Genomic DNA, 23,741 nt, shown 5'->3' with positions numbered 1-23,741 from the left:
TCAGTAGTTTTTAAGATCTGAGGGCGGACAAAAAAAGTGCGAACGGAAAAAAGTGCGGACGGACAGACAAAGCCAGCACAATAGTTTTTTTTACAGAAAACTAAAATTAAGAAAAACCAAAGCAACCCGTGAGTCACAAGGCTCAATAAATCTCCAATAATATGCATGTCATCAAATCTCCTAGCCCTAAAAGCAATGACCTTGTGCTATGAATTAAAGCCACCACGTTCTATAAGTGTAACAATAATTTAGGGTCAGGGTCATTCATACAAATCAAACTGAGATAATCACTATTGCAAATGAGTGCTTTTCCGAGCAGAGTGTGATCTGGGTACATTCAGTGAAGTCAGTTTTAAATATATACATAAAAGAAGCAGGCGATAACACATATACATAAATAAAACAAATCTAATATATATATATATATATATATATATATATATATATATATATATATATATATATATATATATATATATATATATATATATATATATATATATATATATATATATATATATATATGTATATATATATATATATATGTATATATATATATATATATATATATATATATATATATATATATATATATATATATATATATATATATATATATATATATATATATATATATATAGTATATATAAACATTAATTTACAAATGTCGTTTAATATCCAATTCGCTCTACCTCGGAAATAATACCGAAGGGAAATTATAATTAGTGGTTCGTCACCTGGCAGGTTCGACCCCCCGAACAGCGAAACCCAACGACGTTCACTTTAGAATAAAATTCAAAGCTTATGTTAAGTTCAAGTTATCCTCAAAATAAATTCAATTATCGTTGTCTATTAAGTTTTTAGATTCCACTGGTTCTCCTTGCTATACAAACGAGACTAAAATAAAAATTTTTAGCCAACCTGACTGAGAAGCAGAGGCCAAATTGATCTTGGGATATGTTCTTCATGATGATCAAATAATTTTTCATAAGAAGAAGAAACTTACTTAAGAATGTTAGGTGTTCTAAGCTTCTGGAAAACTTAGAAGAACATCCGACAACGAGGACAAAAGCTGCTTGTTACAAACAACAAAATCACGTTAATGTTTATAAGCTACGATATCGTCACGCATTGCCAGGAAGTATGTCAAATACTAGACCACACATGTCATAATATACTGTACCTCCTTAAGTCTCCACATTTTTAATTCACAGTTTCCTTGGCAAGAAAAGTAATTCACAGCATGCAAGTAATTTTCAGTGACGTAATTATGAAAACACTTTCAGAACCAGACCATTCGACCAAAATTTCAGAACTTTTTAAATCACACCAGAAGAGATAATTTTTAGACCATTTAAATTTTAGAAAGACGTCATAACGTCAGTGAGACGTTTGCACACAAAGTCTTGTCTACCAGTTATATCTAAACATAATTCAATTTTCTCCACATCTGAGCTCTTTCGGAAAAACGTATACAGACTACCCCTGCAACATATTGTAAAACACAGAGAATCCAAATATAAAATAACGAAACCAGAATCCTAAAAACAATAAAAGTCATAATGAAAGCGCACACAAATTCAGAATCACACCAGTCCTTTGTTTTTTTAATCGTCACTATCATATGCACACGACTGAATGCTGCAACCAAAGTAAATGAAAATGCTACTCACACACACACACACACACACGCACCTAACTAGCCATAAAACCGCTTGCAAACACCAACTCGCGCTCACGTGCGTACACAGATACACACACTAATTGGAGCCAGCTATTACGCAACAAAGTATATTTGAAAAATAACCATTCATTATATATGAAAAGAAAATCAAACACATGTTCTGATAAAAATAATAAAAAGGCTATGTACAGTATTTCATGTAAAAAATAAAGCAAGAAACTGCTCATATAAGCTCGGGTATGTTAATGATAGTGGTATTAATTATTGATATTAATGCGGGAATTCTTGTTACAACCAAAGAACAAAACAATTAAAACATTAAAATAAATTTAATTATATATGAATATATTAAGATAGGATTCAAGGCGAGGTCACAGACTGCCTAAAATTAATATCTTAAAAGGTTCGTGCTTGTTATGCAGAGGCCTCATACGAAGACAATGATGAGCCTGTAACTCTCAAGTGATAAAAATAAAAATACTTACAAATGAAGAAATCTGTTTATTGCTCGGGGAAAAGGTACCGGGGAAGAATTCTATAACGTATTAATATTACACAATGCTTACAAGTGATAATTCTATTTACTAATTTACTTTTTCTTTTTAATAAAAGAGATCTCGTCATTCTGTATTTCCCTTTACCTTCTCTTACTTCCTAATGAACACCATATTCTTTGGAAGCTTGAATTTCAAGTCAATGGCCCCTTTGGTGGGCTTGTTCCATATGAAAAGGGTTCAGCTTCTCTGAATAATAACAGTAGTAATAATAATACAAACTCACCTGTCTGTCAAGAGTGACTTGAAGATGCAGCTTCCCAGGAGAGAGCAAGAACTCCTTTGCGCAACAAGCTTGGGGCTGGCGTCCTTGTTTCGCTGGGGCGTACTGCAGTCGCCTGATTTTGGTAGGGTACAGAGTAGAACCATTAGGTGACAGAAGGATTGTTGTGGCTATTATTTCTTCTATACTGACTTTCGCAAATTTGTCGATTATTATGCAACAAAAATATTCTCAAATATCTAAATCACAAATAAAATTGGATGATGAAATTTTCGCCATTAAGACGACAACTTTTGATGCAATTTCGGATGCAAGGACTGTGTTTCTTGACATGAAAAGCAATGGAATGGAATATACAGTAGAATTTTGGCCGAAGGTAGAGCACTGGGACCTATGAGGTTATTCAGCGCTGAAAGGGAAACTGAAAGTAGAAAGGTTTGAAAGGTGTAACAGGAGGAAAACCTCAAAGCAGTTGCACTACGAAACAATTGTCAGGTGAGAGTGGAAAGTAAGATGTTAGAAAGAGAATAAGAACAGAGATACAGTAAAAGGAATGAAAGGGGCTGCAACTAGGGGCCGAAGGGACGCTGCAAAAAACCTTAAGTAATGCTTACAGTGTACCGCATGAGGTGCACTGACGGCACTAGCCCCCTACGGAGAACAAGGAAAGGATTTTTTTTCTAGCGAGTCAAGCTCAGAAAGCCAATAATTAGAGCTGGTGAAAGAGGCACGGCTTAATTAAACCCATAAAAAACAAGTAAAATTTGTCAGCATTTCTTCTGCAGTCCTCTCAATTAACTCTTCTTTTCCCAGAAACTCTTAAGAGCAGATTGTCATTTAATAACTTATCCAATACAAAATGTATCACATCATATCGACCAAAAGGCCAGTAGGGTCTAATAACCAGTCATAATACTGAAGAACAAGTAATTCAAGAATATCATTATAAACAAAATGGTGGCCAGTCTGATGTACCAAATAAGGGTTGACAGGAAGTCTCCCATAAAACAAACACTTACAGAAAGTGTGTTATTTAGTTCAAAATTTTGAAAGTGCTGCCCATTTCATCTAGTCAATATTTAGATATGCTTGTCTGGCGACTGATGTGAGAGTGAACCAGATTTTAAAGAATGGCTTAGCAGCTATGAGCACGTTGCAAAAGCTTGTGCACACAGATTGCAATTTGCTTGTGGGAACACGAAAACTTTTACCGTCGCCTTTTTTTGTTAGGGGAACTTATGATGATGGTTGCATCTTTGATACAGAAACTGAAAGAAATTTCCAAAGCAAGTAGTAGAGAGAAACAAAACTTCTCCAGTAGGAATAATTCCTAGATCGGCGATCCACTGGTGTTTCCTAACTGGTCAAAAAGATACTTTTATAACGCTTATGAAGTACACCATAAACGATATGAAAGTATCTTTTTGATCAGTTGGAAAACAACTGAAAAATACCAACGGGATCACAGATCTAGGAATTACTCTTACCAGTGAAGTCTTGTTTCTCCCTACTACCATGATTTGAAAATTTCTTTCTGTTTCTGTTTTCCTGATTCCAGCAATTTATTTCTAATTAAAAGGTTAGGCTCTAATGATTTTTTTATTAGTTTTTTGGTTATTTATTTACCCCTTCCTTCTGCATTTTTCTGCATTCTCACGAACAGTAAACACAATGACGGTTCATATTTTTCGTATTTTATCTTGGGAAGCTTTTGATGAGAATCCTACTTAAATGAAAATGAAGCTTACAACGCCAAATTAAAGTTATCTCAATATCAATTTAACCTTCGTGGCACACAAAAACCAATAAAAGAAACTAAAAACTGATCGAAAAACTGACACTAGACCGATGAGCAGATGAAGATCCTTCCCTCTACGACAGACCCAGTTTTTTCCGAAGACTCACCTGATGAGGAGCCGGACGCATGATCGCCTGTGGGGTTGATCGTCAATCGATTCTCCGACAAACACTCGAAGCTCCCAGTGGACGCCGCAAGGCCTTCCCGTCTCTTCTTTGCCTGTCAATGAAAAAAACATGTAATAGGATCCAGAAATACTATCTTACCTTCACTGCTAATCTCTTTGGCTTCTTCCCTGTTCAGTTTTTGTTTTCTGGTAAATATTTAACCAAGCCCTCCACTCCTATGAACTTTTATCTTGGAGAGATCATATTATTATAGTCTGATCACGTAAATCTGCCTCTTAAAAACTGAGGGTCTTTATACAGTTGTTGTTGGTTCTTTCCTTAAGCTTTAGATTGCCCTTATATGACATGATTGGAAAATTACTTTTTTTTCCAGCTTGCCTCCATTTTGTTCCCCTTCTCGGCAGAACTCAATCACAGGCCATTTTTCTCATCAGTGACCTCTCCATTACCCCTTCACTATAAATAGATCCTCTTTATTTCCGCCGCAAGGTAGCTTCTCTGTCCCCTTCCAACTGGCCCTGTTTTGGCCACCGGTACCGAGATCTTATAGGAAGTCCATCATCACCACAGGGGACTCCAAAGCACCCGTCATGCCAACTCTTCCCATATTCATTCTGTGGATAGTAATAAATGGAGTAGAAGCTCTTGATTTCTTTTCTACCCCAACTTTTCTCGACTCTTAAAATTTCCCATTTTTTAATGGATGGGAATGTAACCAATCTTTTATCTTTCGCCCCTGCTTTTAATTTCCCTCTGGACTGAGCAATATAACATTGGGTTGCCAATTCCGTCGGCAGCTTTTGATTCTGCTGAACTTCGAGATTCAAATATTTCATAACATAAATTCATAAAAGAGTCTTATTGCCTTTTTCTCTTGAACACCTTCAACGATGACTAAGAGATGATAACTAATAATTCAAAGAATTATTCCCTTTATTAAGTTCGAAGAGGGGGCGGCCAGGATCTGATTTGTGCTGCATCAGCGCTGAAACCGAAGGAGAGAAACTGTGAACGCGAGACGTGCAAATCACGTTCGATTTCGCAAAACAGGTCTCTTAATTCTTTAAAGCATCACATCACCTAAGTAGTTCACTAAGTCGCAGACACATTAAAGGTGCGCCTTTGATAGAACTGAAGAAAAAACCACACAGAAACGCACACGGCTATGTACAGACACACACATATACATATTCTTACCAGAAAGGCACGATCGTTTGTTGTCTTACAGAGGTATATGAAGACATCTCCAAAATTTATGATTACCAATAAATAATGCATTAAAAGACGCCTGTGGTTTGAATTGGTCTTGGATGTTATGAAAGTATTCTGCTTTTTATGTTCGTATAATGTTCGCTATAAGTCAGTGACAGAATTCTGAAAAAAAAGTACCAGACGTTCATATTTTATCTTGACCTAGCTTTATTTAAGAAGGGTCAATCCAGAGAGGTCTCATTTTTATTGGTATTCTGTTTTGGGAATACAGCATTTTAGCTCTATTCTACTTTAAAAGGCCCTATTTTAAGAATATTCTCTTTTAAAATGCACTCTCTTAGCCATATATTTGAGCAGTGTGATAATGAGTAAATGTTCTAATATTATCATAATATTATAACATCCTAATTATTGCGAATTAATCCAATGCCAAGAAAATTAAATGACATTTTCTACTGAAACAAAGTCAAATTTTAACTGGGCGGCATCTTTGACCCTCAGACTAATGACAAAGACTACTGATATGAATTCGGTTTTATACGGTCATGTACCTCGAATTTATGCACCTCAAATTGCTCTCTCGGCCAGAATCGTCGTAGAGGAGACTCAAACCAGGTTTTGACTACCCCATGAAAGTCAGCAAAATTACATACGGACTCTCTCTATGTGGTCTTAAGCTACCCTGGATGGCTAGCGGCTGCGATAAACGTCTAGTTGCTTTGGGTCAAGTATAAAAGCATCATCATCATCATCATCATCACAGCCTCCAACGCCGTTTGGTCTATGGCGTGAAATTCCGACACTCATTCCTGCTTGTGTTCTACCTTTCACAAATCTCCACTCACCTCCAGCCTCTCCTGGTGCCCACAGGAGCCTGGCTGACACTGTCATCCCCAGGATGAAGCAAAGGACTTGTTTAATATCTCCATCTCCCCGTCATCATTATTACATTCACATAAGGAACTTCCGTAATTTTCCGTAATGGTATCATTTCTCATTCTGTCTTGTCATCTGACTTCTAGCATTAGTATTAAAGCTTTATTTTCAAAACGACAACGGCTTTTTGGATAGTTTCATTAGCGCACCATGATTAACGTCAGCATAGCAATCCAGATCGTACTGGGCATATATTTAATCTTCATTTTATATACAGTATAGTTTCAGCCTATTCAGGTTTCAAATCTTATTCAGTTGCCCTTGATTTGCCTATTTTATTCTTGAAATTATAAAACAATATATTATTATTATTATTATTATTATTATTATAAGGAAGAAGACCCTCTTTTAGGCAAGTTTTGTTGAATGATATGGCTGCATTGTGTGAATTGATTTTATATCGAGTTTTCTCAATTTTTTTTATAATTCCCTCTTCATGCACGTCAAAACTGGTCAACAGTTGGCCAATGCTCATATTTTTGTGGACATAAACAGCGTACTTCTTACAGCAGAAATTCTTTATTTTCTGTTACAGGAGGTTACTGAAACCTGGGGTTGTACATCCGTAGATTTTCACCATGCTAATGGTATTTCTTTTTCGGTGTATTTCTTTTTTCTGACTTCTATTTCTGGTATTTTTAGTACTTTTTCTGTCGACATGTTTTATAAGAAAAATTGAGAAAACTCAGTATAAAAATCAATTCGCCTAATGCAGCCATATTATGATTATTATTATTACGTAACTGAAATCCAACACCATTACGGGTGGCCGAAGAATTTATTCGAAAATCAAAGTTCGAAACCGAAAACTTCGAAGTAAACGAAGCTGGACGGCTACGTAGGATGAGACCAAACAAAGGACCGCTTCAGGACAAAGAGGCAGGAAGCAATGCAGCTGGAGACCGAAGGCGCTCTGCAAAGAACACCGAACACTGCCTACAGTGCTCCGGGCAAGGAAAAATAGAGGCAGTAACCCCTACCACCCTACGCGAAAGAATCAGTGTAAAAACTTGACTGTTGAGACAGGTAGGCTAAATGTGATGCATTGTAAGTAATTACGCAAATATTATGGTTTCAGAAACAAGAGTCCAACAGACGGTGTCGGAAAGAAGAGACTGAATATAAGTCTATGATTCAGAACTACTCAATAACCATTCTGGTTTCAAAAGTAAACAAGCAACAAGTGCAGCGAAATTTCTTCGATGCAATCGATTTTTCTGTACAGCGTATAATGCTGTATGAAACTCTCAGCCACGGCCCATGAAACTCAGAGCCGCGGCCCGTGAAACTCTCGGCCAAGGTCCGCTGGTGGCCTATGTTGTTGGCACCTATAGCCGTGACTGGCGCACGATCATGGCTAACTTTAATCTTATATCAAATAAAAACCACTGAGGCTAGAGGGCTGCAATTTGGTATGTTTGATGACTGGAGGGTGGTAGATCAACCAACCAATTTGCAGCCCTCTAGCCTCAAAAGTTTTTAAGATCTGAGGGCGGACAGAAAAAATGCTGACGGACAGGCAAAAAGCCATCTCAATAGTTTTTTTTACAGAAAACTGAAAGTCAGTATTACGGCATCAAACTGATCGAATATTATGACCCTGGAGTGAAACGATTATATATTATGCTTCCAAACTAATCAACAATACAGTAAAACTTGGGAAAAACCTTGAATACTGAAGGCTAGTAAATACTAAATATCATGCCTAGTAAAAATCAAAGATAGGCCTATAACACGAATAGTTATCATGGGTCAAATAATCGAACAAATACTAAGAAACAAAACTAAATTAACAGACAGTAGTCTTAGAAATGAACTGACATCTTAAGAGGCAAGCCAGTTCTTTGTTGATTATCTTGGAAAAGAATAACTATTTTTATTTTCGAAGAGAATCAACAAAGAACTGCTTTGCTTCTGAACATGTTAGTTCATTTTTTAGACTACTGTCTGTTATTTTAGTTTTGTTTCTTAGTATTCTTCGATTGTTTTGACCCATGACAGCTACTGGTGTTTCTAAGTCATAATTCACAACCCTATCTCATAGGCAGTCTAACTAAAGTAATTAACTTCTATACAAAAGGACTGGATTGGAGAGAGAGAGAGAGAGAGAGAGAGAGAGAGAGAGAGAGAGAGAGAGAATAAATCTCAATAAAGTAATTCATAAATTCGATATCCGGCTTCGCTTCTCAGCGAAAGTGGAACTAATAACGACCCTAAAATAAATAATGTCCGATATGAGTAATTGGTAACACCACACCAAGAAACCCTCCTCCTCCTTACTTGATTCTCGTCCTGCGTTGCGCCGTAGTCTCACCAGACCTCTTTTAGCGCCAGCAGCCTTTCCCAGTGATTATAATCGGGCACGAAAAATGCCAGTTTTGTATGTAACGCTTAAATTACATACTAACTGGGATATCAAATCGTCGCCGGCACTTCAAGGTCCTTAAGATTTAATCATACTTTATAAGTAAGTATACCTTAGTTTTACCGGACCACTGAGCTGATTAACAGCTCTCCTAGAGAGGGCTGGCCCGAAGGATTAGACTTATTTTACGTGGCTAAAAACCAATTGGTTACTTAGCAACGGGACCTACAGCTTATTGTGGAATCCGAACCACATTATAGCGAGAAATGAATTTCTATCACCAGTAATAAATTCCTCTAACTCTTCATCAGCCGGCCGGAGACTCGAACTCGGGCCTAGCGAGTGCTAGTCCACAGCTCTACCGACTCTCCCAACGAAGAGCTATCATACTTTATAGAATACTGTATAGAATTTAGACCAATGGCCAAGCGCTGGGACCTATGAGGTAATTCAGCACAAAAAGGGAATTTGACCTTAAGAAGGTTTGAAAGGTGTAACAGGAGGAAAACCCCGCAGCTGCACTGTGAGACAATTGTTAGAGTGGTCGGAAAACCAGATGGAAGGAAGAGAATATGAACGGAGGTACAGTAAAAGGAATGAAAGAGGTTGCAGCTAGGGACCGAAGGGAGTAATGCATGCAGATGAAATGGGAGGGAAAATGTCATGCACGTTCCAACTCGTAATTGTTTTCAAGGGACGTAACATTGAAAAGTCTTCATTTTAATTGCCTGAGGATTAATTCATCAAAACGTGGAGGCTCTGACATTTTCCTCTCCCTCTCTCATAATCCTTTCCGTCTGCCGCTAAGTACGAACGTTATAAAAACAGACAGTCAGTACAAAACGACAGAGGATGACATCACAGACTTTAGAATTCAAGACAAAATACAGAGTACGTTGGAGACAAACTTGATGACGAAGGATTTCATGTTCGTTCTCTCATCATAAAACTGTCCCATAAAGATATCACAATTGAATAGAGAGAGAGAGAGAGAGAGAGAGAGAGAGAGAGAGAGAGAGAGAGAGAGAGAGAGAGAGAGAGTCTTCGATTTCAGAAACACTGTTCGAATTCATTTAAATGCAAACCTTTAAACGTTATAGTTCATTCATTCAAAGCGTTTAATTTATTCAACCACTACAGATGAACTAAAACTCTGTCAAAATGAATACCCCTGTCATAATCATGAAAACTTCCACTAACACTGCAATCATGAATCAAATAACCAATAAGTAAAATCATGAAAAGACTACTTAAAAACAATAGATAAGAAGTGAAAAATGCGCCCAAGTTTCTTCGGCGCAATCGAACTTTCTGTACAGTGTACAAAGACGCAGTGTCACCCTCTTGTTGTAGCTCTACGATTGACATCACTACGAGCCTCGATATGCTGCAGTATGAAACTCTCACCTACGACCGGGCAGTGCTCAGTTGCTCCCCAGATGCAGTCACGAGAAGGTGCGTCGGCGACGCCTCTGGAATTGGACTCGGTGGTGCCAGACGCACGTTCATGGCTAACCCTAACCTATTGAGGCTAGAGAGCTGCAATTTGGTATGTTTGATGACTGGAGGGTGGTTGATCAACATACCAATTTGCAGCCCTCTAGCCTTAGTAGTTTTTAAGGTCTGAGGCGGACAGACAAAAAGCCATCTCAATAGTTTTCATTCACAGAAAACTGAAAATAATAATAAAATGACAATATTAAAACGAGCAGAAAAGAAGGTGAAGGGCGAAGGAGCAATGTAATCAGGACGTGGAGATACCCCGATGATAAACGACAGGATGTTGTTTGACGCTGATTTCCTTTGGAGGCAATAAATCAAGAAGGGGTCAGGGACCCAAATCGGGCGGGGGTGTATCTTTTCCGATCTGGGGTCCATCGACCCCGAGGGGCGCTGTCAGAAGGGAGGAAACTTTGCACGCGGGGAGACGTGGGCGGGCGTCTGGGGGAAAACTTGAACTCTTGAAATGGGTGACCATTCTCAATAATAATAATAATAATAATAATAATAATAATAATAATAATAATAATAATAATAATAATAATAATTAAATAAATAAATATACATTTATTTCAATTTTTTAGGGAGGGGGGATTCTGTTATGGGTTTTCTAATCTGGTGAATTAGGTCTAACTACTACTACTACTAATAATAATAACTGAACACACGTGCATTAAGCGGTTGCTTTAGTTTCTTATATTTCAGCGTTGCTTTTTATTTTCAGTAAAAATAATTAGATCTTTAATAATAATAATAATAATAATAATAATAATAATAATAATAATAATAATAATAATAATAATAATAATACTGGAAAAGCACATACTTAACAGTTCTGTTAGGTTTTTGTTATATTTTACTGTAACTTCAGTTTTCACTTTACGAGTGATTTGTATAATAGTTTCCAAGAACGCTTTTGCAAGGATATTACATTTTTTTCCAATACGTAAAATTCATTTAAAAAATGTAAAGACCAACCTTCGGAGAAGCTCTTTGCTCCTCGGTTTTGTTAATTTGCCTCAGTCAAATGACAACAGTATATATAATAACTTACGAAACGTGATGAGAGAGATATATTCTCACTGGATAGAGAACTTCACATTAATGAGCTATCAGAGGTTTAATATTTGAAAGCATAAAAATACCACGAGGCGAAATTAGGAGACTCCAAATCAAAGAGGCCAGCCCGAGAGACATACTGATATATAGTTGCAGGCTGCTCTACAGTATGAATGACAGCCCGTGCTGGCATGATCCCAGCTTAATCTCAAACAACAAGATACCTAGAACACCTCTTAATTCAGACAGAAGTATATCCATGTCGCTCAAAATGTTTTTCTATATAAAAACACACACAAGAATGACAGCACAAAGTGAGGTTGTCCAGCTTTGCCACATACTTGATAAGAAAGAATGAGTTTTACGGAGGCTCTCCTGTTTGAGGGAAAGACTGAACGTGGGAATTTCATACTCGCTGGAAATCTTTTATATTTAAACACTACCAGGAAAGATTGCCCCAAGTTGAAATTTTAAAGGAAGGAAGATGAGAGGGAAAATGGAACACGATAGCAATCTCTCTTTGTGATAAATTCCTTTCAGGTTTCTTCCTCTGTCGCATTTCTTCTTCTTCTTTCTCGAGACAAAGGCAATATCAACGGTCTGTAGGAGCATTTTTGAATCTCAGTCTGAGAAAGCTATGTTCCTAATAAAGAAAGAAACTCGTGTAGGGAATAATGGAAAACTTCGAAACATTTTCACACAGTTAAAAGGATTCATGAACAACGCACATGCACACACTCTCGGTGTACTTGTACATGATGGAAACCTGGTGGTGGAATGATAAAGTGAAAGAGTTGGTAGAAAGCTAAAAGAGATGCAAAAAAGATCTGGGAAAAGTATGGACAACAAGATGATAAGGAGAAGTCACAAAGACATAAGAAAGAAGTAAAGAATGCAGTTGCACAAGACAAGGCAAGAGCATCAGATGACAAGTACGAAGAGCTGGAAACACCTGAGGGGGAGAGAAAATTTCACAGAATTGCTAAGTCGAGGGACAAGAACACCAAAGACTACTCCCATATAAAACAAGTTAAGGATGAGAATGGAGTGGTTTTATGCAACAAGGATAAAGTAAAGAAGAAGTGGAAAGAATATTATGAACACCTGTTAAATGAAGAAAATCCTAGAAAATTCTTTGAAGATGGATTCCAGAACCTTGGTATGACACATACTATTAGCAGGGGAGGAAGTAAAGAATGCACTAAAGAAGACGAAAAATGGTAAAGCAATAGGACCAGATGGAATTCCTGCAGAGGTGTGGAAGAGCCTGGGAGAAGAAGGAATAGACATGCTGTGGGACCTAGCAAAGAAAATATATTGTCAGGAAAAGATACCAAAAGAATGGAAAGAAATCTTTATTGTGCCGATCTATAAAGAGAAAATAAAGTTAATGTCTCACACCATGAAAATCGGGGAAAGAATAACGGATCAAAGAATTAGAGAAGTAATGAATCAAAGAATTAGAGAAGAAACATCTGTAGGTGAAGAACAGTTTGGTTTCATACCAGGGAGAGAAACGACAGATGCAGTGTTTGCCCTCCGACAGATGATGGAAAAACACCGGGAAAAGCAGAAAGGACTGCACATAGTATTCATAGATCTGGAAAAGGCATACGATAGAGTACCACGCCAAGAGGTTTGGAGGTGCATGCGAGTAAAGGGAACACCGGAGAAGTATGTGAGGTTAGAAGCAGTGTTGGGTTAACTGAATGGATACCAGTAAGAGTTGGTTTACATCAGGGATCTGCTCTAAGTCCATATCTTTTTGACCTGGTAATGGATGTGCTATTTCAAGGAATAAGAGATCAATCCCCCTCGTGCATGTTGTTTGCTGATGACATCGTGTTAGGCAGCACCAACAGAGGAGTAGTGGAGTCAAAACTAGAGCAATTGAGGAAGGTACTGGAAGACAGAGGTTTAAGATCAGTAGGAAGAAGACTGAATACTTAAATTTTAATGAAGATCAAAACTCCAAGATTAGCATGGAAAGGACAAGGTTGAACCGAGTAGAAAAATTTAAGTATCTTGGTTCAACACTGAATTTTGCTATCATTCACTTTTTCATTATCAATCACACCATTAATTTATGTATTTCATCTTCACCGCTGCGCTGAATAATCCTGATGGGTTCCGGCGCTTGGTCTTCAAGACCTAAATTCCATAATCAATCAACAGTGGCTGATGATGGAAATCTGGATGTAAAAATAACAGAGTGCAGGCCAGATGGAAAAACTGGAGAAAGATGTCAGGTGTCTTGTGCGACCGCAGAATCAATATAAAGGTTAAAGTAAGAGTGTATAAGACAGTAGTTGAGGCCCTTCCCTTCTAGCACTTCTTTCACCCCACCTTACACCCTTTCCTTTACAGAGGTAGACCAAAGAAGAGTACTACTATCCTTATGCCTTTCTTTATCCTGATTACCACCCATCGCATTCGACCAATTGCAAACAGCTAATTCAACAAAGGCACACCAGGATTCAAGGGACTAACTCAAAGCCTTCCAGTTCGCTAGGACCTGGAATCTCTTACTGGTGAAGCGAGCGTTTAACCGCTACACTAAGAGTACACAAGCTCACGCACAAGCACATGAACACATATATATATATATTATACATATGTAGAGAGAGAGAGAGAGGGAGAGAGAGAGAGCCTCTGACTTTTCTTTTAGTGAGAAATGGGACTGGCCTCTTCAAAAAAGCAACCTTCCTATTTGTACTAATTCGCCCCATAATTTGCAACGACTGGCACACCTAGACTAACTCCTCCAGGCCTTGTGTTGAAGGTCTGGGAGCTTGGAGTCGACGACAACCTAGGGAACACACAAACTGTTAAGAAACAAAAACTCAGCGCTGGGTAGGGTTGCTCCGTTGAGCAGAGGCACTCCCCAGGAAAACAGTTGACCAACCACCGGGTACCCAGGTAACTAAGTCACTGCTTAGGTCAACTCAAGTACATGAGATTTTCCAGAAAACCAAAGTCGTCTCCCGCCATGGAATGGACCTCTGGACTCTCGCTGTGGGAGGCCATGTTGGAACCACTGAGACAGACAGACAGACACAGTATATATAGTATATATATATATATATATATATATATATATATATATATATATATATATATGTATATATATATATATATATATATATATATAATATAATGTATTGACTATGAAACTTTTCCATTCAAAGAGGAGACTCCAGATGTTAATTTTCAGGATCTCAACAAGTATTTTGGACGACATTATTAGCCCTTGCCTTTTTCCATCCTGGCTGGGGCTAATTCACTCATTGGATCAAAAGAAACACAACAAGATTTAAAGATAAATGCCTCAGTCGTTCTGCTCGAACATGGAATCGAACTGTTGCCCTCCCATTGGTGCGATATATTTGATGACCGCTCGTCCAGTAGGTTTTACACATACATATACTGTATACGTATACACACATATACAGTATATATATATATATATATATATATATATATATATATATATATATATATATATATATATATATATATATATATGAACCATAACATCTTTCATTTCCACAGATATTAACCCATAAATTTAATTTAATATCCTATTCACTATACACCGGGACTAACTTACACACAATGGGAAATATTAGAGCTTCGTCACAACTGAGATTCGAACTGCTGCCTGATTTAAAAACAACTTAAGTGCAGTGACTTTGAACACTGAGCCATCATGTTGGCTCAGTGGTCAAGGTCACTGTATCTTCCTTGTTTCTAAACCAGGCAGCAATTCGAACCCCACTGGTGACGAAGCCCTTATCACTCATAATTCCCCTTGAGTGTAAGTTGTTTCCAATGTATAGTGAATTGGATATTAAACGAAATTTATGGCTTAATATTTGTGAAATACACACACACGTATATATAATTTATATATATATATATATATATATATATATATATATATATATATATATATATATATATATATATATATATATATATATATATATATATATGTATATATATACATATATATATACTATGTATTTACGTATATACAAATATTGTTTAACACAAAAGTTATCACACACTGTTTTTGAACGGGCATATTAGAAATGAAATATCAAACACAAAGTTTATAGACAAATGCTTTGTTGTTTGAAGCTAATGCCGTAGATAGTATCTATTTCGCTATTACTTTAGGTTCCGTCTAGCCTCCAGACTGGGAGGAAAAGAACAGCTCCCCCCTAAACCAAAGCCCCCTGCCCCGCCCACCTGGTCTCAGCTGACTGAAACTGGGACACGGGGACCGGAGGGAATAAAGGAGTCGAGGCAGAGCGGGAGAGAAAAGAGGCAGACTTTTATCAGTTCCATGACCCTCAAAAAAGTATGTCAGACTTGGGGTGCTGGGCGATACCGAGTCATCTTTGCGTAGAGTACAAATTACCGTTCATGTTGTCGGCTAATCCCGCATGTCTTCTCTTAGTATCTTTCTCGTGTTCGGCATTTCACATTCTTTTTTTCATGGTAAACAATCTGACTGGCTAGCTATATATGTAATTTATATATGAAAATCCCCTTCGCTTTCTTTTGCCACTATTCCCGTGATGACAGACTTAAATGTTAGTATTAAAGTGATCAGGCTTTTTGCTACGCAAAAGGTTAAAAATAATCCCAACAAATTTTGTGTGAAAAACCTCCTAAAATTTCTGTTGTCTAAATCTAGAATGGATAGCCAGTTATAGAGAGACGTTGCTACATGATATGATATATTCTACTTGGCAAAACAGTTGAGCTTCATGTATATATTATTTAGAATAATATACATACAGGCAAGATGTTCACAGTTTCGGGACAAAATAAGCAATACAGCCACGCCAAGAAAAGAGAAATTTCACCTCTGGGATTACAAGAAATCTAAAATTGGCTTCACGCACAATTTCACATCCGGAATAAGTGTTACACACGACAGTTTTATGAAAAACCTCTGGCAGACGTAAAAAGATGTCTTTCAAGAAATGTTCCTCCCTGAAGATAAATTGGATATCTTATTTACACAAAGGAAAAACGTTAATATGAGCCAGCGATACTTCATTCGCAAATCAAAATAAAGATTCATTTACAAATAAAAAATTATTAATTTACAAGTCGAGAAATGTTCTTTATGCAAATCAAGAGATATTAGAAAGTCAAGTGACATTTCATTCAATAAACAAAGACATGCTTTATTTAACGCTCAAAAGCAGTGCTATTTACACAACAAAGAATGATTCATTAGATATTATACATACTGTATATATACTCGACTTTCAACGTAGCCTCAACGGAAGATGACTCTTATTCTCAAGAACACTGCATTAAAGCAAGGATCCTATTGCGGATTTCAGGAAGAAAGAAAAGGAGGCACCCAATGTCGCGCAAAGTTATATTCTGAGACACAGAAAAACCAGTAAGACTACTGGATGACCATCTATGAGGTTATACATATGGCTATTTATTTTCAAATGCAAGAAAGAAGACAGGCTACTGGGTGAACACCTATGAGGTGATACATGTGGCTATTTATTTTCAAATGCAAGAAAAAAGACAGGCTACTGGATGACCACTTATGAGGTTATCCGTAAGAAGAGAGGCTACTGGATGACCACCTATGAGGTTTACGTGTGCCTATTTATTTTCAAGTGCAAGAAAGAAGACAGGCTACTGGATGACCACCTATGAGGTTATACATGTTGCTATTTATTTTCAAATACAAGAAAGAAGACAGGCTACTGGATGACCTATGAGGTTATACATGTTGCTATTTATTTTCAAATACAAGAAAGAAGACAGGCTACTGGATGACCTATGAGGTTATGCATGTTGCTATTTATTTTCAAATGCAGGAAAGAAGACAGGCTACTGGATGACCTATAAGGTTATACATGTTGCTATTTATTTTCAAATGCAGGAAAGAAGACAGGCTACTGGATGACCTATAAGGTTATACATGTTGCTATTTATTTTCAAATGCAGGAAAGAAGACAGGCTACTGGATGACCTATGAGGTTATACATGTTGCTATTTATTTTCAAATGCAGGAAAGAAGACAGGCTACTGGATGACCTATGAGGTTATACATGTTGCTATTTATTTTCAAATGCAGGAAAGAAGACAGGCTACTGGATGACCTATAAGGTTATACATGTTGCTATTTATTTTCAAATGCAGGAAAGAAGACAGGCTACTGGATGACCTATGAGGTTATACATGTTGCTATTTATTTTCAAATGCAGGAAAGAAGACAGGCTACTGGATGACCTATGAGGTTATACATGTTGCAATTTATTTTCAAATGCAGGAAAGAAGACAGGCTACTGGATGACCTATAAGGTTATACATGTTGCTATTTATTTTCAAATGCAGGAAAGAAGACAGGCTACTGGATGACCTATAAGGTTATACATGTTGCTATTTATTTTCAAATGCAAGAAAGAAGACAGGCTACTGGATGACCTATGAGGTTATACATGTAGTTATTTATTTTCAAATACATAAAAGAAGACAGGCTACTGGATAACCACATATGAGGATATACATGTGGCTATTTATTTTCAACTGCAAGAAAGAAGACAAGCTACTGGATGACCACCTTTGAGGTTGTACATGTGGCTATTTATTTTCAAATATAAGAAAGAAGACAGGCTAGTGGACGACCTATGAGGCTATACATGTAGTTATTTATTTTTCAAATGCATAAGAGAAGAAAGGCTACTGGATAACCACATATGAGGATATACATATGGCTATTTATTTTCAAATATAAGAAAGAAGACAGGCTACTAGATAACCACATATGAGGATATACATATGGCTATTTATTTTCAAATACAAGAAAGACGACAGGCTACTGGATGACCACATATGAGGATATACATGTGGCTACTTATTCTCACATACAAGAAAGAAGACAGGCTACCGGAAGACCATATATGAGGATATACATGTTGCTATTTATTTTCAAATGCAAGAAAGAAGACAGGCTACTGGATGACCGCCTACGAATTTATACGTGTGGCTATTTATTTTCAAATGCAAGAAAGAAGACAGGCAACTGGATGACCACCTATGAGGTTATACACGTGGCTGTTTATTTTCAAACGCAAGAAAGCTGATAAGCTCTCAACATTTATCCTTCGTCGTTCTTATTAAGTATATATTTGTTTTTGTCCGCTTGTCCTCTCACAGACAACACAACACAAATACTATTGGTAAATGTTTCGTCAGTCTTCTATTTACATGTCTTTTCCCGTCGCCCCCTCTCTCGGCCACCGCCCCCCGCCCCCGCAAAAATGTGTGTCTACTACAGGAATATCTTATTGAATCATTCCTTTCTTGAAGCCCTTTCGAATTTATCTCACATTTCATAACATTATCTGATTTCTACTCTTAAGCGTGGGTCGGTTATCTAAGACGCTATTATACATGCTGCGCTCAAGTTACACAATAACCCGTTTGACAGAGAGAGAGAGAGAGAGAGAGAGAGAGAGAGAGAGAGAGAGAGAGAGAGAGAGAGAGAGAGAGAGAGTAAAGTAAAACAGTATTAATATTCTATTACCATTTCACTGTGCAGTTCGTTCACATGCCATTGGCGATGCTGCTGACACCTTCTGGCATAGTGGTTAGTGTCGTGGAATGTCACTGAGATGTCGCGGGTTTGCGTTTCCCCCCGGCCGATGAAAAATCATGGGCTCTGTATCATGAACCGTTACTGCTGCAGTGTGGGGTCTGCGGTGGTAGGTTGAAACCAATCATTCTTTGGAAGCTTGAATTTCAAGTCAATGGCCCCTGTGTGTTTGTTCCATGTGAATAGGTTTCATCTACTGATGATGCGATTCACAGTTTCATTAATCACAAACCGTTTACGAGTTAGCCGGTGAAAATGTTAAAATAAGATAACATATGCGTCTGCACAGCAAACACTGTTCATCGCGTACTGAAAATATTCAAGATCATACAATTGAAAGTGGTTATGCTTCCTTAAAAAGCAAAGCTATTGTAGCTCAATTTTTTTTTTAATAACCGCTTGCGGTCACTTTATTTAGTCAAGAATTTTACTTCCTTTCACATTTTCCCTTGTACTTCCTCTTGGCTTCGTTTACCTGAACTTCCTGATCAAGACAGTAGAATTGTGGCTGCTTCCATACGACTGTTGGCGAATAATAATAATAATAATAATAATAATAATAATAATAATAATAATAATAATAATAATAATAATAATAATAAACCGGTCTGAATTTCTCGCTGATTACATTTTTTGCAAGTCTAGTAAGATAAAAGCTGGGGCACTCAGCGTCTCGTTTCCAGTTGTAATTAGCGTAATTGCAGCATCAGTGACGGGGAAACGTCATTTCGCTTCAGTGAGGGCACTCCTGCTCATGTTCTTATGAGTATAGGGACTAGTATTCACGAACGAAGAAGAGGTTTTGTTCTTCGTAAGCAACACTGCGTGCATGTGTGAGAGCGTTAGTACGAGACAAAACGTTTTATATGATTTCTCAGAGAGAGAGAGAGGGGGGGGGGGAGGGTTGAAGCTGGATCCTGTCTAGTGATATCGAATATGAATAATTTCATAATTTCAGATACAATGAAAGGAAGAGACCCGAAAAACTATGTGATATTTACGGCCACCATTCAGGAACACTCATATTTGCGTAATTGAAGATGCATGCCCAGTACTCTGAAAAGCTGACGAGGACTGTCTTGCTAAGGGATACCACCAAAATTCTCAAACCTTTTGGCTCGGAGGAAAAGCAGAGATGAAAGTGCAACTTGATCACCAATCAGAAATTCTTGAAACCTACTAGTGGGCGAGATGGTTTCCATGGCAACAAATCGTCAAACATTAAACTCCACTGAAAGTGAGCCATTTGAAAATGGTCACTCAATGAACGTTGACGACACGATTCATCAAAACCCGCTATTCCGTTTTCAACAAAGGGAAAATAAGGAGAAATTGTATCTTCCTACCACTCTGCTGCTGGGGGAAACAGAATGAATTAAACAATTTGCAAAATCGACCAGAGCTGTTGTTTAATGAGAAAAATACAAAATTATGGAAAACCATAAGGAAATAAGATATTAAAACTGGCGATTTAACTTGTTTAAAACCTGTACTTTTACCTTTCTTATACTTGTTTGCTTTGATTTAGCAAAATTCATGAATGCCTTATGCCCAAGTACTTCCGTAACAATGATCACATGAAGAAAGTTCATCGCTGTCATATGTGAAAGTCTGAAGCACTAAGGAAGTAGATTTCATTTTTCCCATCACGTTTTGTAAGCCAGGCAGACGGAAAAAGATATCATCAGTCTTAAAACCATGGCTCATGTGTTTAAGGATTTACAATACCAGAGAGAGAGAGAGAGAGAGAGAGAGAGAGAGAGAGAGAGAGAGAGAGAGAGAGAGAGAGAGAGAGAGTACATTTAGATCGGCTGCACGAAAACAAGTCAATGAATCTCCCCCCCCCCAACCCCCAACAAAACAATGGAGGGCCAAAAAAAGGAGACAGATGTACGGGACGAAATCACATCTTGATTGGCTGGAGAACGACCCTGTGACATTCCTCCGGAGGGACACTAAATTTACGGAAGATGATAAACCTTAAACGACCAAGGGGGTGAGGGGGCCGGGTGGTCGGGGATGGAGTAAGGGGAGGGGGCAATCGAATTTCATTGGCCAGATATGTGAATGCGCCATTACTCTCCTCGACAGACAGACGTCTGGTGGCCCTTAATATGGGTCAGCAGTACGATGACAACGACGATAACAGGAAGACGGGAAAATGATGATGAAGAATATTTTCCTCGAGGAATGACGGTGGAAAGACTCCAACTCAAATCTGAGAGACATTTACATAATAACTCAAAACCTGGTGAGTAAGAAAAAATGAACTTCGCAGGGAATTTAGTTCGTAAGTACGAATTCCCTTTTTATTGTAACTTTGCTCTTCTTCAATATAAAAAATATCCGACATGAATGTGTTCAGTGCAAAAAGCGGTTGGAATGAAAAATAACTCCGTCTGAAAAAAAAAATACAGCAACTAAGATAACGCCTTGTATAATCAAAACGTCATCCTCTCCAGAAACTGCGATAAATCTTTCTTCTATATGTTTGAAAAATGATTCTTGCCTTGGATAGTGTCTTATTTATTCGTATTTTGTTGCTCTGATACAAGCCATTCTGGAGCTTGCCTTGACTACTTGTCTAGCCCGTCAAAATTTTAGTGATTGTTCCGACTCACTGAATTAAGTAAGCTATTACATACTCCAAAATATTACGATGATTCCAGTGATGTTTTTAAAAACTTTAATTAGCAGACTCTACCGCACAAACGCACATCCACGCTTTTGCACAAGAACAGGAAACATGTACAGTAAAACCTTCATCGTACACTGAGCGGGAAAGCACAGAGAAATAAGGTAGAAATTAAAACTAAATGCAGCTAAGTCAGAGAAGCCTCACAAGTTTTACGGAGTCTGCCTGACGTTTAAAATCCCGGAAGAACAAAGACCAACGCTTATTGTGATTATGGATTCTTATTACAAAGGAAGACCAAAGGCAATTTTACAACGAACGAAGGTTTGCTCTAGCGATGTCTCATCCGAATGACTATCTTGAGATTTTAAGAGAGAGAGAGAAAATAAGTGACAATAAATTTTTGTCATGGCCATGATCAGTCACTTCCTGGGCTGCGCGATCCTGAAAAAGATCCACATCCGCAAATCATGGAACACTAAATTTTGATTACGTCACTGTCTCATCCGATAATAACGTGAAATTTTCAGAAAAAATCCCTCTCGTAGCCATGAATAAGTTGTAGTTTTCGTTGACTGCATAATTTTGAAAAATATACAAAGTTCTCTCTTTACCGGTGAAATCCGAATTAAGCATAGCCTATCAGGTAGTCTTCCTGTCCTTTAGCTATGAACGTTATAGTGTAAACCCTTGTAATGTTCACATATGAAGGAAGGCCAAACCTCTGATTGGAAATTCAGTTAAGTGGGGCTTAAAGGGATCCGATTATGTGGTCCAAGACCAATATCCAAGTAGAAAGTCTGTGTGGAATAGGGTGAGGTATTGCGACCGGGGGGGGGGGGGACCTGGTAGGAAGGAAAAGGGACTTCGCCCTCCATCGATTACATAGAAAGTAATCTCAAGAGATTACAATCTATGTAATCAATGACGAAGGGCAAACCCTTCCCGAACAAGTGCAACTAAAGCATTTGATATAGGCTTCTTTTAATTAAGGCTGAAGCGTGATTTCAACATGGTAGTCGCGAAGGATACCATTTCATCAAGAATCCATACACACACACACACACACATATATATATATATATGTATATATTACATTATATATACAGTATATAATATATTTTATACATTATATATATATATATATATATATATATATATATATATATATATATATATATATATATATATATATATATATATATATATATATATATATATATATATATATATATATATATATATATATATATATACATATAAAATATAGTTTTTATCCAATATCCTTAAGGAATCACAGAAGCTTTCTATTTGCATAAATTTTGATGAACTTTATGAAATGGGCTTAATCTGCCATATGGGACTGATAAGTGTACAAATGCTGTTTACCACCTGTTAAGAAACTTCCATAAATTCAGTGAGCTAATAGCATACAACAATTCGCATGAATGCCATATAAAACACCAAAAATTATCTATTTAATCTTCAGGCTGAGTAAGGTGGATAAGTAGAGAAATAACAAATGGAGATTTAACCTCCGTGGTTCACCTACTATAATTAACTTTTAGCCTGCCCTTTGGGTAGTGAGGTCTAGCTCATTTGCCACCGATGTTTCGAAAAGAACCCTTATTGACAGTAAAGCCCTTTAGCCTAAAGTGATTTGTTCAAAAGTTTACCTAATTCCTAGAATACTTTAGTTTCCAGCATGTGTGAGACTAGTTTGTCGTGACCACATACATATTCTGTAGTGCGAACTGGATATTCTGTAGTGCGAACTGGGCCTCTTAGTAAGTAGGCTTCGGCCAGAAATTTTAGTCAGCGCTATATCATCAGCTCATAGAAAATTTCATAACTGATTTCCTGCGACTTTTGGAAAGAAATGCAAACCTATTCAGATTGTGTTACATTTATTTTTGAATAATTCTGGCTGCTGACCACATATTTCAACCACTGGAGCTTTACTTTCAAACTGAGGTGGTTTTCTGAATAACAACAAGAGGAG

At 37.4% G+C, this 23,741-nt stretch overlaps 1 protein-coding gene across 2 annotated transcripts in view; it reads right to left on the bottom strand.

Annotated features, from left to right (window-relative positions):
* The window catches only part of LOC136841646 (phosrestin-2-like), a 175,014-nt gene that overhangs the window by 32,046 nt on the left and 119,227 nt on the right, over positions 1 to 23,741 (bottom strand). For both annotated transcript variants that reach the window (XM_067108774.1, XM_067108775.1), the window contains exons 5-6: positions 4,367 to 4,478; positions 2,465 to 2,576 (exon numbers count right to left, since the gene is read on the bottom strand). In XM_067108774.1, the coding sequence (XP_066964875.1) occupies positions 2,465 to 2,576; positions 4,367 to 4,478 (224 nt within the window). The remainder of the gene's footprint in view (positions 1 to 2,464; positions 2,577 to 4,366; positions 4,479 to 23,741) is intronic.

Source organism: Macrobrachium rosenbergii, chromosome 9 (genome assembly GCF_040412425.1).
Source record: "Macrobrachium rosenbergii isolate ZJJX-2024 chromosome 9, ASM4041242v1, whole genome shotgun sequence".
Classification (NCBI taxonomy): Eukaryota; Metazoa; Arthropoda; class Malacostraca; order Decapoda; family Palaemonidae; genus Macrobrachium; species Macrobrachium rosenbergii.
The sequence above is the reverse complement of the archived record's forward strand: the minus strand, read 5'-3'. Positions and strand labels throughout refer to the sequence as shown.